We start from the raw sequence: 14,504 nt of genomic DNA on the forward strand, positions 1-14,504 counted from the left end.
AAAACAAGAACAAAGAACAATGGAGAAGCCTACTTTCTACTTGCTTGTTTGCCTGGGGGAGGCTTCCTTTTAAGACGACACTCCCCACCACGCGACGAACGATACCACCATCTCTGCTCCTTCCACAAACCAGTCCCTGGTCCCCTGTTCGCGGATGGCTTGCAGCTCCGGCAACACCTGCTGGATACTTCTCCTGGGCCCATCATAGCATGGAATGGATAGTACGGACAAATGGTAAGACATCCCGTCACAGAGGGCGCTCCAGCCCTCCAATCGGCACGGCGCTTGAGGGCCCCATGAAACGGGGGCCATCCCGAAAGCAGGCAAGGTTGGGCTTCAGCATGAATGGGGCGGGGCTCTGGTGCAGGAACTGCAACCACTGCAGCAGAGTTGCAGGGTCTAGCGCCGACCTCAAACAAATCGACCCAGTGAAGCCCGGAGCTGGTGGGATCCGTCTAGCGACGGGCTCTGTTCTCCTTGCTGAATGGCTAACTTGCTCGTCCGCGGACCAATGGGCAGGATCTGGGGATGGTAAAAATAGCCCATACATCCAGACCCTTTGTCCCTGGGAACCCTGAATGGAGGCTATCCCATGCTTTTTCTTTCGTCCCTGAGAGAAGGTCGACAACCGAAAGACTGGCGCCAGAGCAACATGCGCTGCAGGACCAAGGCGCATAGTGGATACTGAAGCCCGGATGCTGATGCTTCTATACGGCATTCATCCCACCCTCCAGGACATCTCAATGCCGATGCTTGACTTCATCAATACAGATTCTGGCCACGATCGGCGCCCTCTTTTCCGAGGGACATGGTCTTTTCGCGGGCCCCACTTGCGGGGCTTATTCTCCAGATGCCGGCTCGACCGACAAGGCCAGGGTCGAGCCCACATCAATGCTGGTGAAATCCTCGGCCTGTTGGCTCCAGCTTGGCGCGAATCAAGACCAGCCAAGTGCGTTCAACGACTTCATGGCTCCGTTCCCTCCGACGCTACCCAAAATCTGGACTCATAGTCGCCGCCACACGACCCCTAGTTGCGGTCTTTCTCCGGTCTGTGTTTGTTTACCCCTGGTCCAAAGGGAAAGGTCGGGAAAAAGAAAAGGGCATTGCTAGGACTCGGGATTAGGTCAGGGACTTAATCCTGCCGCCTTCTTCATTACTTTGGGCGGCTCGGTAGGTCAATGGACGGGCGCGAAGCGTGCTGATTGGGTCATTGCAAAGCTGCCCGGCGTTACGCGTGCTCCACTGACGGCCTTCACCACGATGATCAATGATTTAAACATTAATCAACATAAAAAGCACAGGGCGGCAGTCGCAGTAATGACAAAACATGGTTCTGTTGCCGTCAGACGGCCGTGGGGAACCTGAAGACTGGCCCTGGCCAGTCTCTAACGCGCAGTCTCAGGGCGAGACGCTGGCGGCAAACAGGCTTTCCCACCCTGCAGATGCGGAGCCCGGCTGGAGCTGGCCTTGGTTTGTGTGGACTTGTGTACATGCTGTATCAGCTGCATTGGAACTACTCAATTGAAAGCACTTCACGACCCCGGGCAATCCTCTTAGCCCCACCGGTCCAGACGGACGAACCCTTCACACTTAAAATGCCTCGGAGTGGGGTCGCCTAGGCCTTCCTGACTAGTGAAGACCGTCCTGGCCCCGGCGCTGGCGATGGGGCAGATTTTGTTCCTGCATCGCGCCAGTTCTCGTGCCTGTGTAGCCGATGCGAAAGACGGGCAAGGCTTGCATCCACCTCCAAGAACCAGCAAACTGCTGCATGGGAGGAGGCTAGGGGAGGACCAGATGGGGTATTGGCTACCTCCCACCCTACCACTCGCTCTATTTGATTTTTCCACCGTCCAGAGAGACCGAACTAGCTGGGGCCCCAGGGGATGTGATGTGTTTCGCGTGAATTACTCACACCCTGTTTCATGAGGTAGATGTCAACGTTCGTGGAAACCAGTGGGCGAAAACCTCGCCCACTGGTGTCGCACGATGGGTTTGTTTGCAGGCTAAGGCGCCCTCTAAAAATACCGGCGAATAGGCTCCGCCATAAGCATGACTTGGCATCCGAAGAACACCCAATGATTTCCAAAGACCCCAGCCGGAAGTCTTCACGTCTGGCGGTGGTTCGTTCTCGTAGTTCCCTTTTTTTGTTCTCAGGGTAGCATGATACTTGCGGGGTGCGCTGGCGTGCAATAGCCATTTGGGTTTGTACAACGTTGCATTGTGCCACCGTCTAGCGGTGTGGCTTGTTCCTTGCTTTCTTGCCCCGTCTTTCTTACCTGTCGCGCCGTTTCAGCAGTTGCTAAGGAAGCCAGTCGCTCACCCACGACTAACCCAATCCAGCGGCGCCCCCCACCCTTCTCCCAGGGCGTGCCTTTCTGGGTTTAAAGTGCCAAGTGAGGCTTGTCGCTAAAGCTAATAACCTCTGCTAGAGCTTGCTAGACCCTAGGTCGGATTCTGAGACCAATGGTGCTACAATACGGAGTATGCTTTACCCCATACACTAACGGGCGATTCCGCTCCAGCTCGCGTGGGAAGTTCCAGAGTGGATATGTCCCATGCGGGAAATACTCGACCGATAGAGCCCCTGGGTTGTTTCGACATCTCCTGCATCGGCCTGGTTGGTTTGCTCACGGGTCAACACAAGGCACCTGAGTTTTGGGACCTGTCGTAGGTCTATCTTGTCCGACATCCATGAAAACCGTGCTATAAGCCATACAACAGGAGAGCGTGAGATAGATCGCATGTGAGACAGCAATGGAAGACCTCATGCAAGTTTGCAACGAAGCAGTGTCTTAGTACCCTAAGCTCAAGCATCTGGTCGGAACAGCGAAACAGTCCGAAAAAAAGGAGGCGCAAGGTAGGACCGTCGTTCGTCCCGATTCAGTCTTTCATCCGAACTCGGATTCAATAGTTCGTTCACGGCCGGCCTATTTTCTCACTATGAGGGTTGGAGATTGTTATTAGGGAAAGCATGCCCGAGGCACTATTTTTGGGGACCGAAGACGTGAATTCTTGGTCTGGAGGGAGGAACCTCACTGCTCAATTGCCAAGGGAATAATGGGCTGATGAACCGGGTTGCCGTTTCCAGGTAAAAGATAAGTCAATTGATGGGGATGGGGGGTTAAGTCCGTACAATGGAATCTCACCTGACAATGATTTACACCAAAATCGATGCAGCAAGCTGTGCTGACCGGAGATGAACTGTCACCATTTCCAACTGGCTCGTGGACTCAGATCCCAAGAACCGAACACGAGGAGTTTGTCATACAGGTACAAGCCTTCAGCGGCTCCCAGGGACGTGTCTGATCACATCTGTGCTAGAGACAACCCGCAGATTTATAGTTTAGGAGATAGGTGGGTCTATTATAGCAATTTTCCACGCTGTTGAGACTCATGATCATTGATTGTTGTTGTGTTATGATAAACTCATAAACTCCAGATAACTTGTTCCTCGTAAACAAACTCAATATCGAGGTCTAGAGATAAAATGTGCATCGGCAAATATGAGGCGAAAGTTATTATCCTGCTGATTGCGCAGGAATATTAGTTGCACTTTATAGAGTCAATGGAGTGTTAAGGAAAAAAACAGTAAACATAAAAGAACAAGGAACAACATCAACAAGGAGTAACCTTCCAGTCATTCTCGAAATCAGCTTGACTAATACACACTTGATTACTCTTCCCTGGCCCTACCGCTAAGGCCTTAGTTCAAGAGCGCGTAACATCTACATAATTTGGTGGTCATCCATAGACATATCTAGAATAAGACTAATTGAGCGAGCACACGACGAGCGCGAGCTAGTGCCATAATGGCGAGATAGGAGCTCTGGAAAGGTAATATAAGAGTTCGGAAGATGATCGGAAGGATAAAGTGAGAGTTTAAGAAATAAGAAGTGCCAATTTTCTAGTTATAAGATAAAGGAAATAAAGTTATAGTGAGAGTAACATAAATGAAAGGTTGTAGTGAGAGTAATATAAGGTTGTAGTGAGAGTTGGACAGGTATTCTATAGCAAGGTAATATAGTAGACCCCCTATCTCAAGTTAATATTAAGGTGAAAATGAAGGTAAATTTCGAGATAGAAGAATAAGTGATAATTATAATTTTGATTACTAAGTAAATTATAATAAGTAACTAACTTAAGTTAACTAACTTAGTTAGTTACTATTATGACTAACTTTTCGAATTAGGCGGGGAGCAGATCTTTGCTTCACGAAGATGACTCACAATGGTTCAGCACAACGCGATGAGAGCACTCCTTCCGAACGAAATACTTATTACAATAGCAGGACATCTTGAGCCGGAAGCATGTTATGCACTTCTTCAAGGGGTCCATGGCCTGGAGGGAATTCTCCCGAAGAAAGAATTCCGGAGACAAGGAACATGGAGCGGGAACACGATCATTCATTTAGCTGCACAACGAGGTGACCTCCGATTGACCAAAAGCCTCTATTCCAGGGGTGTTGATATCCACCTCAAGAATCGTCGTGGGATCACTCCGTTAGCTGCAGCTTCTCGTCGCGGAAACCGGTCGCTCGTAGAGTTTCTTATCTCTACCGGAGCAACGGTCAACGCACAGGATAAGCGGGGATTGACTGCCTTGCACAATGCTGCGTACAAGGGAGCAGATCGCGTCGTACAGATCCTCCTTGATGCCGGCGCTGATCCTTTCTTGGAAGCGAACCACCGTGGCACAACTGCACTGGACTGGGCGTGTAAGAACGGGCATCTCTCGACTGTGGCATTGCTTTTTAACTGCCTTGAGAAACATGAAGAGATACCACCAGTTTGGGGATCCGCCTTGGAGATCGCAGCTAAAAACGGCCGCACGGCCGTTGTCCAGTTCCTGATTGACTCTAAGTTTGAAATATCCGATAGGGCTCTGCACCTAGCTGTGGGGTCTGGGAACGCCAGAACGGTGAAGCTTCTGCTCTCCCATAAAGATTTCTGCGAGAGGGTCAAAGATGTCGCACTACCCCAAGCAGCGATGCGGGGATATCATTCCACAGCAAAAGCATTGATCAGCCTAGGGATGAACATTTCCAATGATGATGGCCTTCTAGCCGCATCACTCGGTCAATCTGGGAGTGTCAAAATTTTGCGGGCCCTTTCTCTGGTGGGTGTTGACTTCTCAAAGTCTAACAATAGCAAGCCGGTGCTGCTTAGTTTTGCTGCTAGTCGGGGCAACACCGGAATGGTTAAATACCTTGCCCATCTAGGATGGTTGACGCCTGATATCGGCATACAGGCACTATCTGCCGCTACCCGTCGCGGGCAATCTGCCGTGGCAAAGATCTTCCTCGACCACGGGTTCAAGTTGGATACAAAGGATGAAGAAAACGCTATCTCCGAGGCGTCGGATGCCGGTCACCTCGAAATTTTGAAATTGTTTCCAGGCTCCGGGGCTTCAATATTGTCCCTTTATCCTGCTATTTGCCAACGTCAGGTCAGTCTTGTCGAGGAGATTATGAACTCGGGAATTGATACCTCTTCGCCCGACCGGAACCTTCAAATGAAACTGCGAACCTGTCTATGGCACGCTGTTCAGAATGGAGATACTGGGATTGTGCGGCTCTTGCTAAACGCAGGTGTCTCGCCCGAAACACAGGGCTTTTGGCTGGACAAACCCTCTGCCCTCTACAGAGCAGCACAAAGGGGCCATCTTGAAATTGTCAAGTTGCTTGTGCAGGCTGGAGCAGATGTCTGCCGTGAAAACCACGTGCTTTATTCCCGGTTTCTTCAAGGTGCACACGGATATACCGCGCTATACACTGCTACGACATATCGACATCTGGCGGTGATGAAGTATCTAATACACTCCGGAGCATCAGTTTTCTTTCAAGGGGCAGAGGGCCACACGGTACTGCACGCTGCAGCACGAAGCCGATGCTCCTTGACTGTTAGCCTGTTACTTGAGGCCGGTGCTGATGTATCCATCGAAGCATCCTGTGGTGGGACTCCTCTTCATTACGCAGCGCAATATGGTCGCCTGCAAGCAGTTCAGATACTGCTTCATGCTGGGGCAGATCCATTAGCACGGAATCGGAATAGGCGATCTCCTCGGGACCTGGCGATGGATTACGATTATGCAGAGGTAGCTGCGGTTCTTGAGGAAGCGGCTGACTAGGAGAAATGATGGCTTGTCATTTATGCCCTACAGACGCGTACGTGATAACCATTCTCACTTGAATGAATTGATACCTCGAATTACGGACTCTCGGAGACCATTCGGGCTCGGTTCAGTTGGTCATCTCTGCATGTTTCACAGACCTATGGTCAGCTTCCATTGAATTCCACATTGGGTATTTTAATGTAGTTATACAAAGCGAATGTTACTGCAGGTCTCGATTTAACTCCAGCCTGAATGATTCACGTCTCGAGGTTCTAATCCTCGTGCGTTTGTACGAGTTGAAAAAAAATTAGAAGCAATATGGATTTCAAATCAAACTCCATAATATCCTGAGGTATCACCAGACCCCGCAGACTGCGAGGAAGAACATGGCACGGGAAAAAAAAACAAATAGGAAAGGAAAAAGAGGGAAAGAAAGAATATTGGCAACATATTCCATCCAATGCGAATCACAAGAACTGATCAACTTGTTGGCCATCAGAGAGGCCATCCATTGACCTGCCTTTATGTGAACATGGAAGGCGGGGACATACAATGAATCTGCCTGCCTATTTTTCTTTAGACAGAGAAAATAGGGTAAGATCGGGCTTGTTGTCTACCAAGAAAGCAAATCATCGCCATCTGGATGCTAAACCAAGACCCCTTCCACTCGTGCCCAAGCCAGGACACAGAGAAATCATCACCTGCCCCCCAGGGCCAAGTCTGCCAGCGACTCATAATATATTTAACAGCGTCCGTGTGTATCATGCGATCTTGGGGGAAAAACTAAACTTCGTCGAAATCGTAAAGTGGCTGGAGATTGTCCAGCAGAGAACTTGCACAAGTCAGGACAAGTAGGAGAAGAGTTGCGAAAAAGCTCAGAAGGGCAGCTGGGTGTGGCGGTGGGCATCCATGAGCTTGCGACGCACAGCCTCACCGCCTGCGTAGCCACTAGCCTTGCGCTTCCGGGTCGGGGTACGCTGGTCGGTGTGCTTGGCGTGTCGGAAGACACTGGCTGGACGCGAGGGGGAGTTGGCGGGCATAAATTCGCGATGTTGAGGGAGACGGAGGAGGGCTTGATATCGGTTGTGGTTACGACGGAAGGCCGTGACAATGCCCTTGTCCAGGTGGTTCAGGAAGCGCTCTGCGTTGTTGGCCTGCTGGGACTCTGAGTTACGGGAGGGTGTCGGTGTGCCCCTGGGTTGCACAGCTAAGGGGGGAGCCATGGGGGAAATAGGGGCGTCATCATCGAAGCCGTTGAAATTGTCGTTCTCGTTGTCATTGTCTTCCTCATCTGAGGATCCATTGCCGAAGTTAATAAAGTCGTCCACATTGAGGGCAGCCTCTGGGTCGTCCTCATCATCATCCTCGAAAGAACTGTCAATAGTGAAGTCCTGTGAGGGGTAGAAAGCCTCGGGCGGGCCCATGACCTGGCCACCCGGTGTAAGATCATTGCCGAGGGCGGTCATCATCAGATTGGCGCTGGAGGCCAGCATGGGGCTGAAATCGATCTGATTGGGCGATGCAAGGGCATCGGTGTCGCTCTCATCAATCAATTGCAGGGTAGTCTGACGAGGACTGTTATTGGCGGTTCCTGGCATGCTGTTTGCCGCCGAGTCCAGCCAGTCATGGCGGGACGAAGCATAGGCAGGGATGATAACGAGATGCTTGCCAGTGCAGTCAACCAAGGCAACAGGCTTGTGAGGATCGGCCACGAAGGTTCCCATAATTGGGCCTCGGCGGCGCGAGATGCTGACCGTTTTGTCATCGCCCGGGGCGACCAGCGAGTCGGTGGAGGCGCGGCGAAGAAGAGACCGAGGGTGGGTGATGGTTGCGGGCGGAGGCAGATCTTCATCTGTAGTATCACCATCATCGGCTGGGGAAGTGGGTTAGCAAAACAAGTACATAAGAGCATGAATAGACAGCCAGCATACTCTCATAACCACTGAGGCTGCCCTCGGAGGTTCCTTCGGACTCCACATGGTAGATATTTCCGTGGCCGTAATCAGCATCACCATACAAATCCTCCGACTTCTGACGGTGGCTGCGGTGGTAATCATTATGGTCATTTTCAATCATCCGACGCAGCTGGGGATCCAGAGCATCTTGCTGGAGGAAATCGCTTGGAATCTCATCGTCCGAGTGGGATTCAGTATCGGAAGAGGAATCCGGCCGCTCTTCAAAGTGAACACGACGAGCAACGGGAGTCTCGACTGCCTCACTGGCCATATCGGTCTCGGCAAAAGTTTCCATGGCACTGTAGAGCTGCTCCTCGTCGAAGAAAGAGGCCGCTGGAAGAAACATTGAGTCGCCAAACATCTCGGAGCCAACCCACTGGCTCTCCGCGGTTTCAAGTGTAGGCAGGACTCGGTGCTTATCCTCCGATTCCATGATTATGAGCTCCTCCAATTTCTCCACGTCACCTTCCTCGTCGTCATCTGCATCGGTGATGTAGTCCACCGCGGCGTAAACATCGTCCGAGCTGTCGTCGGAGTCGCTCGGGTCGCTGATAAAGTGGCTGTCGGAGTCTTCGTCGTCAGAGACCCGTCTTCTCTTCTTCTTGGCAGGTTGGCGCCCCGTCTTCCGGGTATTATTCTGACGACGACCGAAAGACGGGGCATGAGCAAGCGGCCGGTCCTCTTCATCGTCTGCATCATCCTCTGACTCGTCCACATCGTCACTCAGGCCGCCTTCGAGGTCGAGGTCGTCAATGGACGAGACAGATGAGACGCTGGAGACGGAGGAGGAAGATGCTCGTCGTTTCCGGCCGGACGAGCTCTGTCCGCCTATCCGCCCACTGCTCTGCTTCTTGGGCTGGTTCGCGGCCTTGGGGGACATGTTGAGGCGCCGCAGGATGTTGGAATCGGGGGACGCGGGGTGAATGCTTTTGGAGGCACCCTTGGGAGCCCGTTTGGAGGAATAGGGGCTGGATGACGGCATTGGGTTAGGGGGCGTAGATTCTTTTGTAAGGTATGAAAACTTTTGTATCGTCAATGGGATGACTGAGATTCCCTGACCGGTTGAGGGGTTCTGAAATTGGGTCGGAAGGGTCTAGGACACGATGTCGGCTTTTTTTGCTCGAGTTTCACGGTGAGGCGTCCTTAGTGCCGAGGGAAGGTAGGGTGAATGAGGCAAGAGGGTCGTTGAGGGCGGATCGAGAAGGGGTATCGAGGTCGGAGAAGAGGGAGGGATAGGTGTGAAGGCTTGTCGTAACCACGCAAGCACCTGCAGTCCGGCACGGACGCTGAAGTGCTCCTTCTGGGACTGTACTGGGGGGGCAATTCCGACGCTTCAAAACGGGCGTCGAAAGAGGAATAGATATCGTCAAGTGGGAATTGAGGATCGGAGCTGCGGGACTGGGGAGCCAGGCAGCGGACAGGCTCCCCAGCAGGGCATTTACAGCTCAGCGAAGGCCATTTGGCAGGAATTCTCGACGGTATCTAGTAAGTGACAGTGCAAGAGTGGGTATGTAAGAATAAAAAGTAGCGGAGTTGATAGACGAGTGGTGGGATGAGAGAAGAGAAGGGCGAAGTCGAGAGAGGAAGTAAAGGGCGTCAATCGATTTTTCCCGCCAAAACGGAAGTGGAGCTGGGGGACTACTGTGGATTCTCTGATTGGCTGGATGCTCCCAGCTGGGCCGGCCTCCACGCCTGCCCATTCGCTGGCGGCAGTTCACCGCATCTTTCGCGCCAATCCCCTCGTTGCAATCTGTAAATGGCGAGTCTACGATCAGCCGTTCGAGGCCTTTCTGGGGAATACATTCTGCGTACACATTACTGGAGGAGAGCATGGGCTGTGACTCACTAGCCCGTCGTGTAAGTCATCGATGTATACTTCAGGGATGAGTGACTCGAAACTATACGCCATGCGACTGGTCCGGTCTTAGGAAAAAAAAATTGATGACGGAGTTGAAAAGAGGGGGAGCAAAAAAATTAAATTAAATATATTCACTAGTGAAGGCAAAAGGGAAACATCCGCATGCTTGGGCCCGACATCCAGTGGGTCCATTGTGCCACAATAAGAAACCGCCCTCCAAGCGCTGCAGCGAGAAGGAATCTGGATGATCATAATTAGGGTGATTCTTCCACAGGGACTGGCATGTGAGGGAGGCGCTCTCCCAGCGACATAACGCTAGCACCGACACTAAATAACGGACGTCAGCCCCCTCCTCCTTCCGCTCGGTGCAGGAGCTGACCCGTGCAGACCTATGATTCATCGCCCGATCAGAATTCATTTCCCCTCCGGAAAATGAATCATATTGTTTGATGACTCGATGGCGCTCAGAGGTCCGGCCCGGCAAACATGGTTAAACTAGCTACTGGGATGCCTCCCATTGGTGGGGTTCATCCGTCGTTTTGATTTTTCCTCGGTGGCAACCCGGCTGCTCCATTCCGGCCTAGCTTGGCGCGGTCCTTTGGGCTTCGGGGCCCCAGGGACCGGCAGCTCCTATCGTCACGTTTACGAGAACGGTTTGTGAGCAGGGAATAGGGAGGACGGAGTATGGAGAGGGAGAACCGTTCTCATGAGCGTGACGATACGGATGCTGGAAGAGGCGGTAAGCAGGGGACAACACGGCCGCAGCTTGCATGAGATAGATCGCTCGGGGGCTACCAATATCACTTTGGGCTGCTCATCAGCACGATCATGATAAAACACGGCCAAAAGCCCTGCCCAGCTCGCGCAAGGGATGCGACTTTGGGGCCACTCTGTCCCCTCTCGTGGTGTCCTGCAAGATCATCTCCGTCCCGCAGTGGCTGGAGATGAAAATTCTCTCGGCGCCAATCACACTCCACTGGGAGAAAATCCTTACGCCGCGAGCCTATTTTTAAGCCGGCGCCTCGGAAGACAACGTTGGCCGCTACTAGTGACAGCTGGGCCCTTTCTTTTTTCTTCGGATGCGCCACCCTGTCCAATTCTGTACAGCCATATATTCTCAACTCAACCCACTACTCCATGAATCCAGATGCGGTAAGGTTCACGGATCCATCGGATGCCGACGTTCGAGAGAGTTTGGTTTGATGGAGCTGTCTACCGAATCGGGTACTCCACCTTACTAACCAGAAAACTTTGTGTTTATAGCCCCCAAGAAGGAAATTGGGGATCTCGGTGGAATCTGATGGGCGATTAAAGTCCCCTGAACTCGGCATATATGCCGCGAATACTGTAACCGTAATTTGAAACCACCTGTCAGTTCTAGGTAGAGAATTTGATGCAAACTACCCAGTTTGGAAGAGGTTCCAGAAAACTTTATATTTGCTTGCTCTAAAATGATGTACATCTTCGGATAGGCTCCGGCAACATATATCATTCGCACGAGGCTACCATTTTCTGTTCGCGACTCAAGTCATCCCTCCACAAAGACAACAAATAGCTCCGATTTCGGGGATGCGCATTATGGTCTCTCTGAGACTCTCAATTTCTGGACTTATTTTACAGTTCAAACACGACAATTCCGACTTCCATGGTCAGGTGACCATAAGCACCTTCGTTGGGTTAGTTCGGGTAGATTTTAAGGCGTCATCTTCACATTTGCTTCGGATGTTGTCGCCGATCCTGCTTATCACAGCCGGACCCGGGCTAGAGTAAAGTAGTTCGTAGTCGTAGATAGCTTAAAAGTTTTATCTCCATGCATTCCTCCCTCTCTCAATTTTGCGCTAAGAACGCAGGTAGTACTGTGATAACTGAAGATCATGAGCGGAAGTACGGTTCCCCCCAAATCGCCAATACAGAAATGCAAAGAGATCTAGGACTGACAGATCAATCCTCGAGACATGATCCAGTAAGCTCTAAGAGGTGCATTTCTGTGTTTGTACCCAACCCCCCGGCCTTCACGCGTCGTTTGTTGGGTGGCATACTAGATGCAATTCTGATACCCCTGTTCATACCCCTCTTTGGACAACGCATGCTTTCCCATTTCTTCCTGTTCCCTTTGACTTATATGTGTATGCAATCAACCTCCATAGTTTTTCTAAAATTTATTACCATCGAGTCTTATCAGTGCCTTGCGTTGAAACGTTCATTATGGACGTTCACGATGTTTCTTCCGTTCCGCAGTATTTGCAGGTGCTGCAGGGACACAGGAGAACTCTTCAAAACGCCCAGTCCAAAAAGGGCCAGCGCCCCAGGGCAATGAAGTCCAGAGAGGAGATCTTGGGGCAATTTCTGTATCGGCAGATGATGAATAAAACACCAGCCGGCAACCATATCCGCTCAGCTTTTGTTCCCCCAGTCTACCCTCCGAGTGTCTCTCCGTTAAGCGACCTCAAAAAGATCATGATCAAAGACCTCACACTCGAAACCCATCATCGCGGGTCTTTTATTTTGTTGAGAGCATTGTCTACGCCGGATGTCATGACTGCGATCATGCTCATCGTGGAGGATGAAGAGAATCGTGTTCTCATGTTGCAGCTGTACCATCAAGGGGAAGAGCTTGCTACGAAGTATCTGACACAAGGGAGCGTGATGATAGTGAAAGAGCCTTATTTAAAGGTCATGGCAGATGGGGACAATGGAATCCGAGTTGATCAACTCTCCGATGTTAGGTTCATCCCGCCATATGATGACCTCGTTCCACTTTCTTGGAGAGAGCGGGTCACCGAGGATGATACCACTGCCAACGACTGGAAAATGGCAGGGAATGACTTTTTCAACAAAGGTCATCATCTTCAAGCTATTGAAAGGTAAGTATTCAGAGAAAATTCATGCCTAGACCGAAGTTGATCGTAATAACAGTTACTCTAAAGCGCTGGAGTGCGTGCCAACAGCTGAGGAAACTCTCACCATCAAACTAAACCGGGCTCTTGCTTTCCTTAAGCGCCACCAATTGAACGCGGCTCTCCACGATCTAGACGGGCTATCTTCGGAATTTAGTCTTTTTCAAAAGGTCCTTTTCCGAAAATCCGAGGCTCTCTATCAACTCCAGAGGTTTCGAGAATGCTGTGACGTTTCTACTACGCTTGTGAAACAATACCCAGATAATAAATCTGCCAACGACGTGCTTACTAAGGCTATTACACGTCTTCTAGAGCAGCAACGGGGCAAGTATCAATTCAAACAATTGCAGCGCGAAGCGGCAACGGATCGTCCACCACACCTTGATCACGCCACCTATGTTGGTCCTGTATCTGTGAGGCCTACCGAGGCTCATGGGCGAGGTCTATTTACAACGGAAGCAGTGAAGGCTGGGGATCTTCTGTTCTGTGAGAAGGCTTTTGCATATGTCTATCATGATGCGGATAATCCCACTCAGGGCCTCTCTCTTCTGATGAACGCGGAACAAAGCACCATTATAATGGGCACCCACGCAGACCTTCTTTCATTGATCATTCAAAAGCTTTATCAGACGCCGTCTCTTATATCAACAGTGACGGATCTCTACCATGGCTCATACAAACCCGTGGACATCTCAGAAGTAGATGGCACACCAATCGTTGATACGTAAGGGGCTCACTCTTGACCTTGATAAGCTTCCGCAGCACTGATTTTTCCAAGTTTCTTGATCGAACGCATCATGGCCTTAAATGGTTTTGGCTGTCCCCTATCCTCTTACGGGTCCCATAGAAAGTTCTTGTTCCGGGAAAGAATGGTCGAAAATGCCAAGAAATTTGATTCGTGTGGCCTTTGGCCTTTGGCATCCTCCATCAACCATTCCTGCTATAGCAATGTGCGACGCTCTTTTATCGGAGACATGATGATTGTTCGAGCCACACAGGACCTTGCACCAAACACAGAACTCAACTTTTGGTATAAGTCACCTCAGGACAGCGAGCGAGACAGCTATTCAAAGGGCAGGAAAGCGGATCTGCCCCATTGGGGCTTTCAATGTAGCTGTGTCATATGCCAAGATGCTCTCAACACCCCTTCAAAAGTGCTGCAAAAGAGGGAAAAGCTCATGGCCGAGTTGCGTCAGGTTTCCTCGTCTCAAAACAGGAACTTGGTTCGATTCGAGACTATACTGTCGAAAATTGCGGAGACCTACAGCCAGCCGCCATCTAGAGTTCCTTGCTTTAGTCTGTGGGATCCGTATTTGTCTCTTGCACTGACGTATTCTACCCAGGATCAACCGCAAAAGGTTATTGTCTTTGGATTGAAAGCTTTGGAGTCGCTCGGCTATATTGTTGAGGGTGGCCATATTCCAATTACTCAAGGCATGACACTAGTTGTGAAGAAATGGGGCCTGGCAGTGGACAGTCTCGTGCCATGCTGGATGACTTTGGCCAATGCATACCGCAAGGTAGCCCCTGACCTGGAAGATCAAGCAAAGTGCTATGCTAAAATCACCTACCGAATCTGTGTCGGTGAGGACGAAACTTTTAATGAAATTTACGGCCCAGGTTCGCAGTTACCACGAGGTTGAATTTACTATGCTCGTGCCCTTTAGTAGTGAGATATACCAA

General features: G+C 50.9%; 3 protein-coding genes across 3 annotated transcripts; 2 read left to right on the forward strand and 1 right to left on the reverse strand.

The window, feature by feature from the left end:
- Positions 1 to 4,227: 4,227 nt before the first annotated feature.
- On the forward strand, positions 4,228 to 6,126 carry N7482_000485 (ankyrin repeat domain-containing protein; the record flags this gene model as incomplete). The annotated part of the gene is made up of 1 exon (XM_056682610.1): positions 4,228 to 6,126. The coding sequence occupies one exon, from the start codon at positions 4,228 to 4,230 to the stop codon at positions 6,124 to 6,126; it is 1,899 nt and encodes a 632-aa protein (XP_056546216.1).
- Positions 6,127 to 6,986: 860 nt separating this feature from the next.
- Positions 6,987 to 9,048, reverse strand: N7482_000486 (uncharacterized protein; the record flags this gene model as incomplete). Its single annotated transcript, XM_056682611.1, has 2 exons — positions 6,987 to 7,984; positions 8,043 to 9,048. 2 exons carry the CDS (start codon positions 9,046 to 9,048, stop codon positions 6,987 to 6,989), a joined length of 2,004 nt encoding a protein of 667 aa, XP_056546217.1.
- A 3,081-nt stretch (positions 9,049 to 12,129) lies between these two features.
- N7482_000487 (TPR domain protein) lies at positions 12,130 to 14,464 on the forward strand (the record flags this gene model as incomplete). The annotated part of the gene is made up of 3 exons (XM_056682612.1): positions 12,130 to 12,788; positions 12,841 to 13,545; positions 13,600 to 14,464. The coding sequence occupies 3 exons, from the start codon at positions 12,130 to 12,132 to the stop codon at positions 14,462 to 14,464; spliced, it is 2,229 nt and encodes a 742-aa protein (XP_056546218.1).
- Positions 14,465 to 14,504: the final 40 nt, after the last annotated feature.

This window comes from Penicillium canariense (genome assembly GCF_028826845.1).
Source record: "Penicillium canariense strain IBT 26290 chromosome Unknown utg000001l_segment0_segment0, whole genome shotgun sequence".
Lineage (NCBI taxonomy): Eukaryota > Fungi > Ascomycota > Eurotiomycetes > Eurotiales > Aspergillaceae > Penicillium > Penicillium canariense.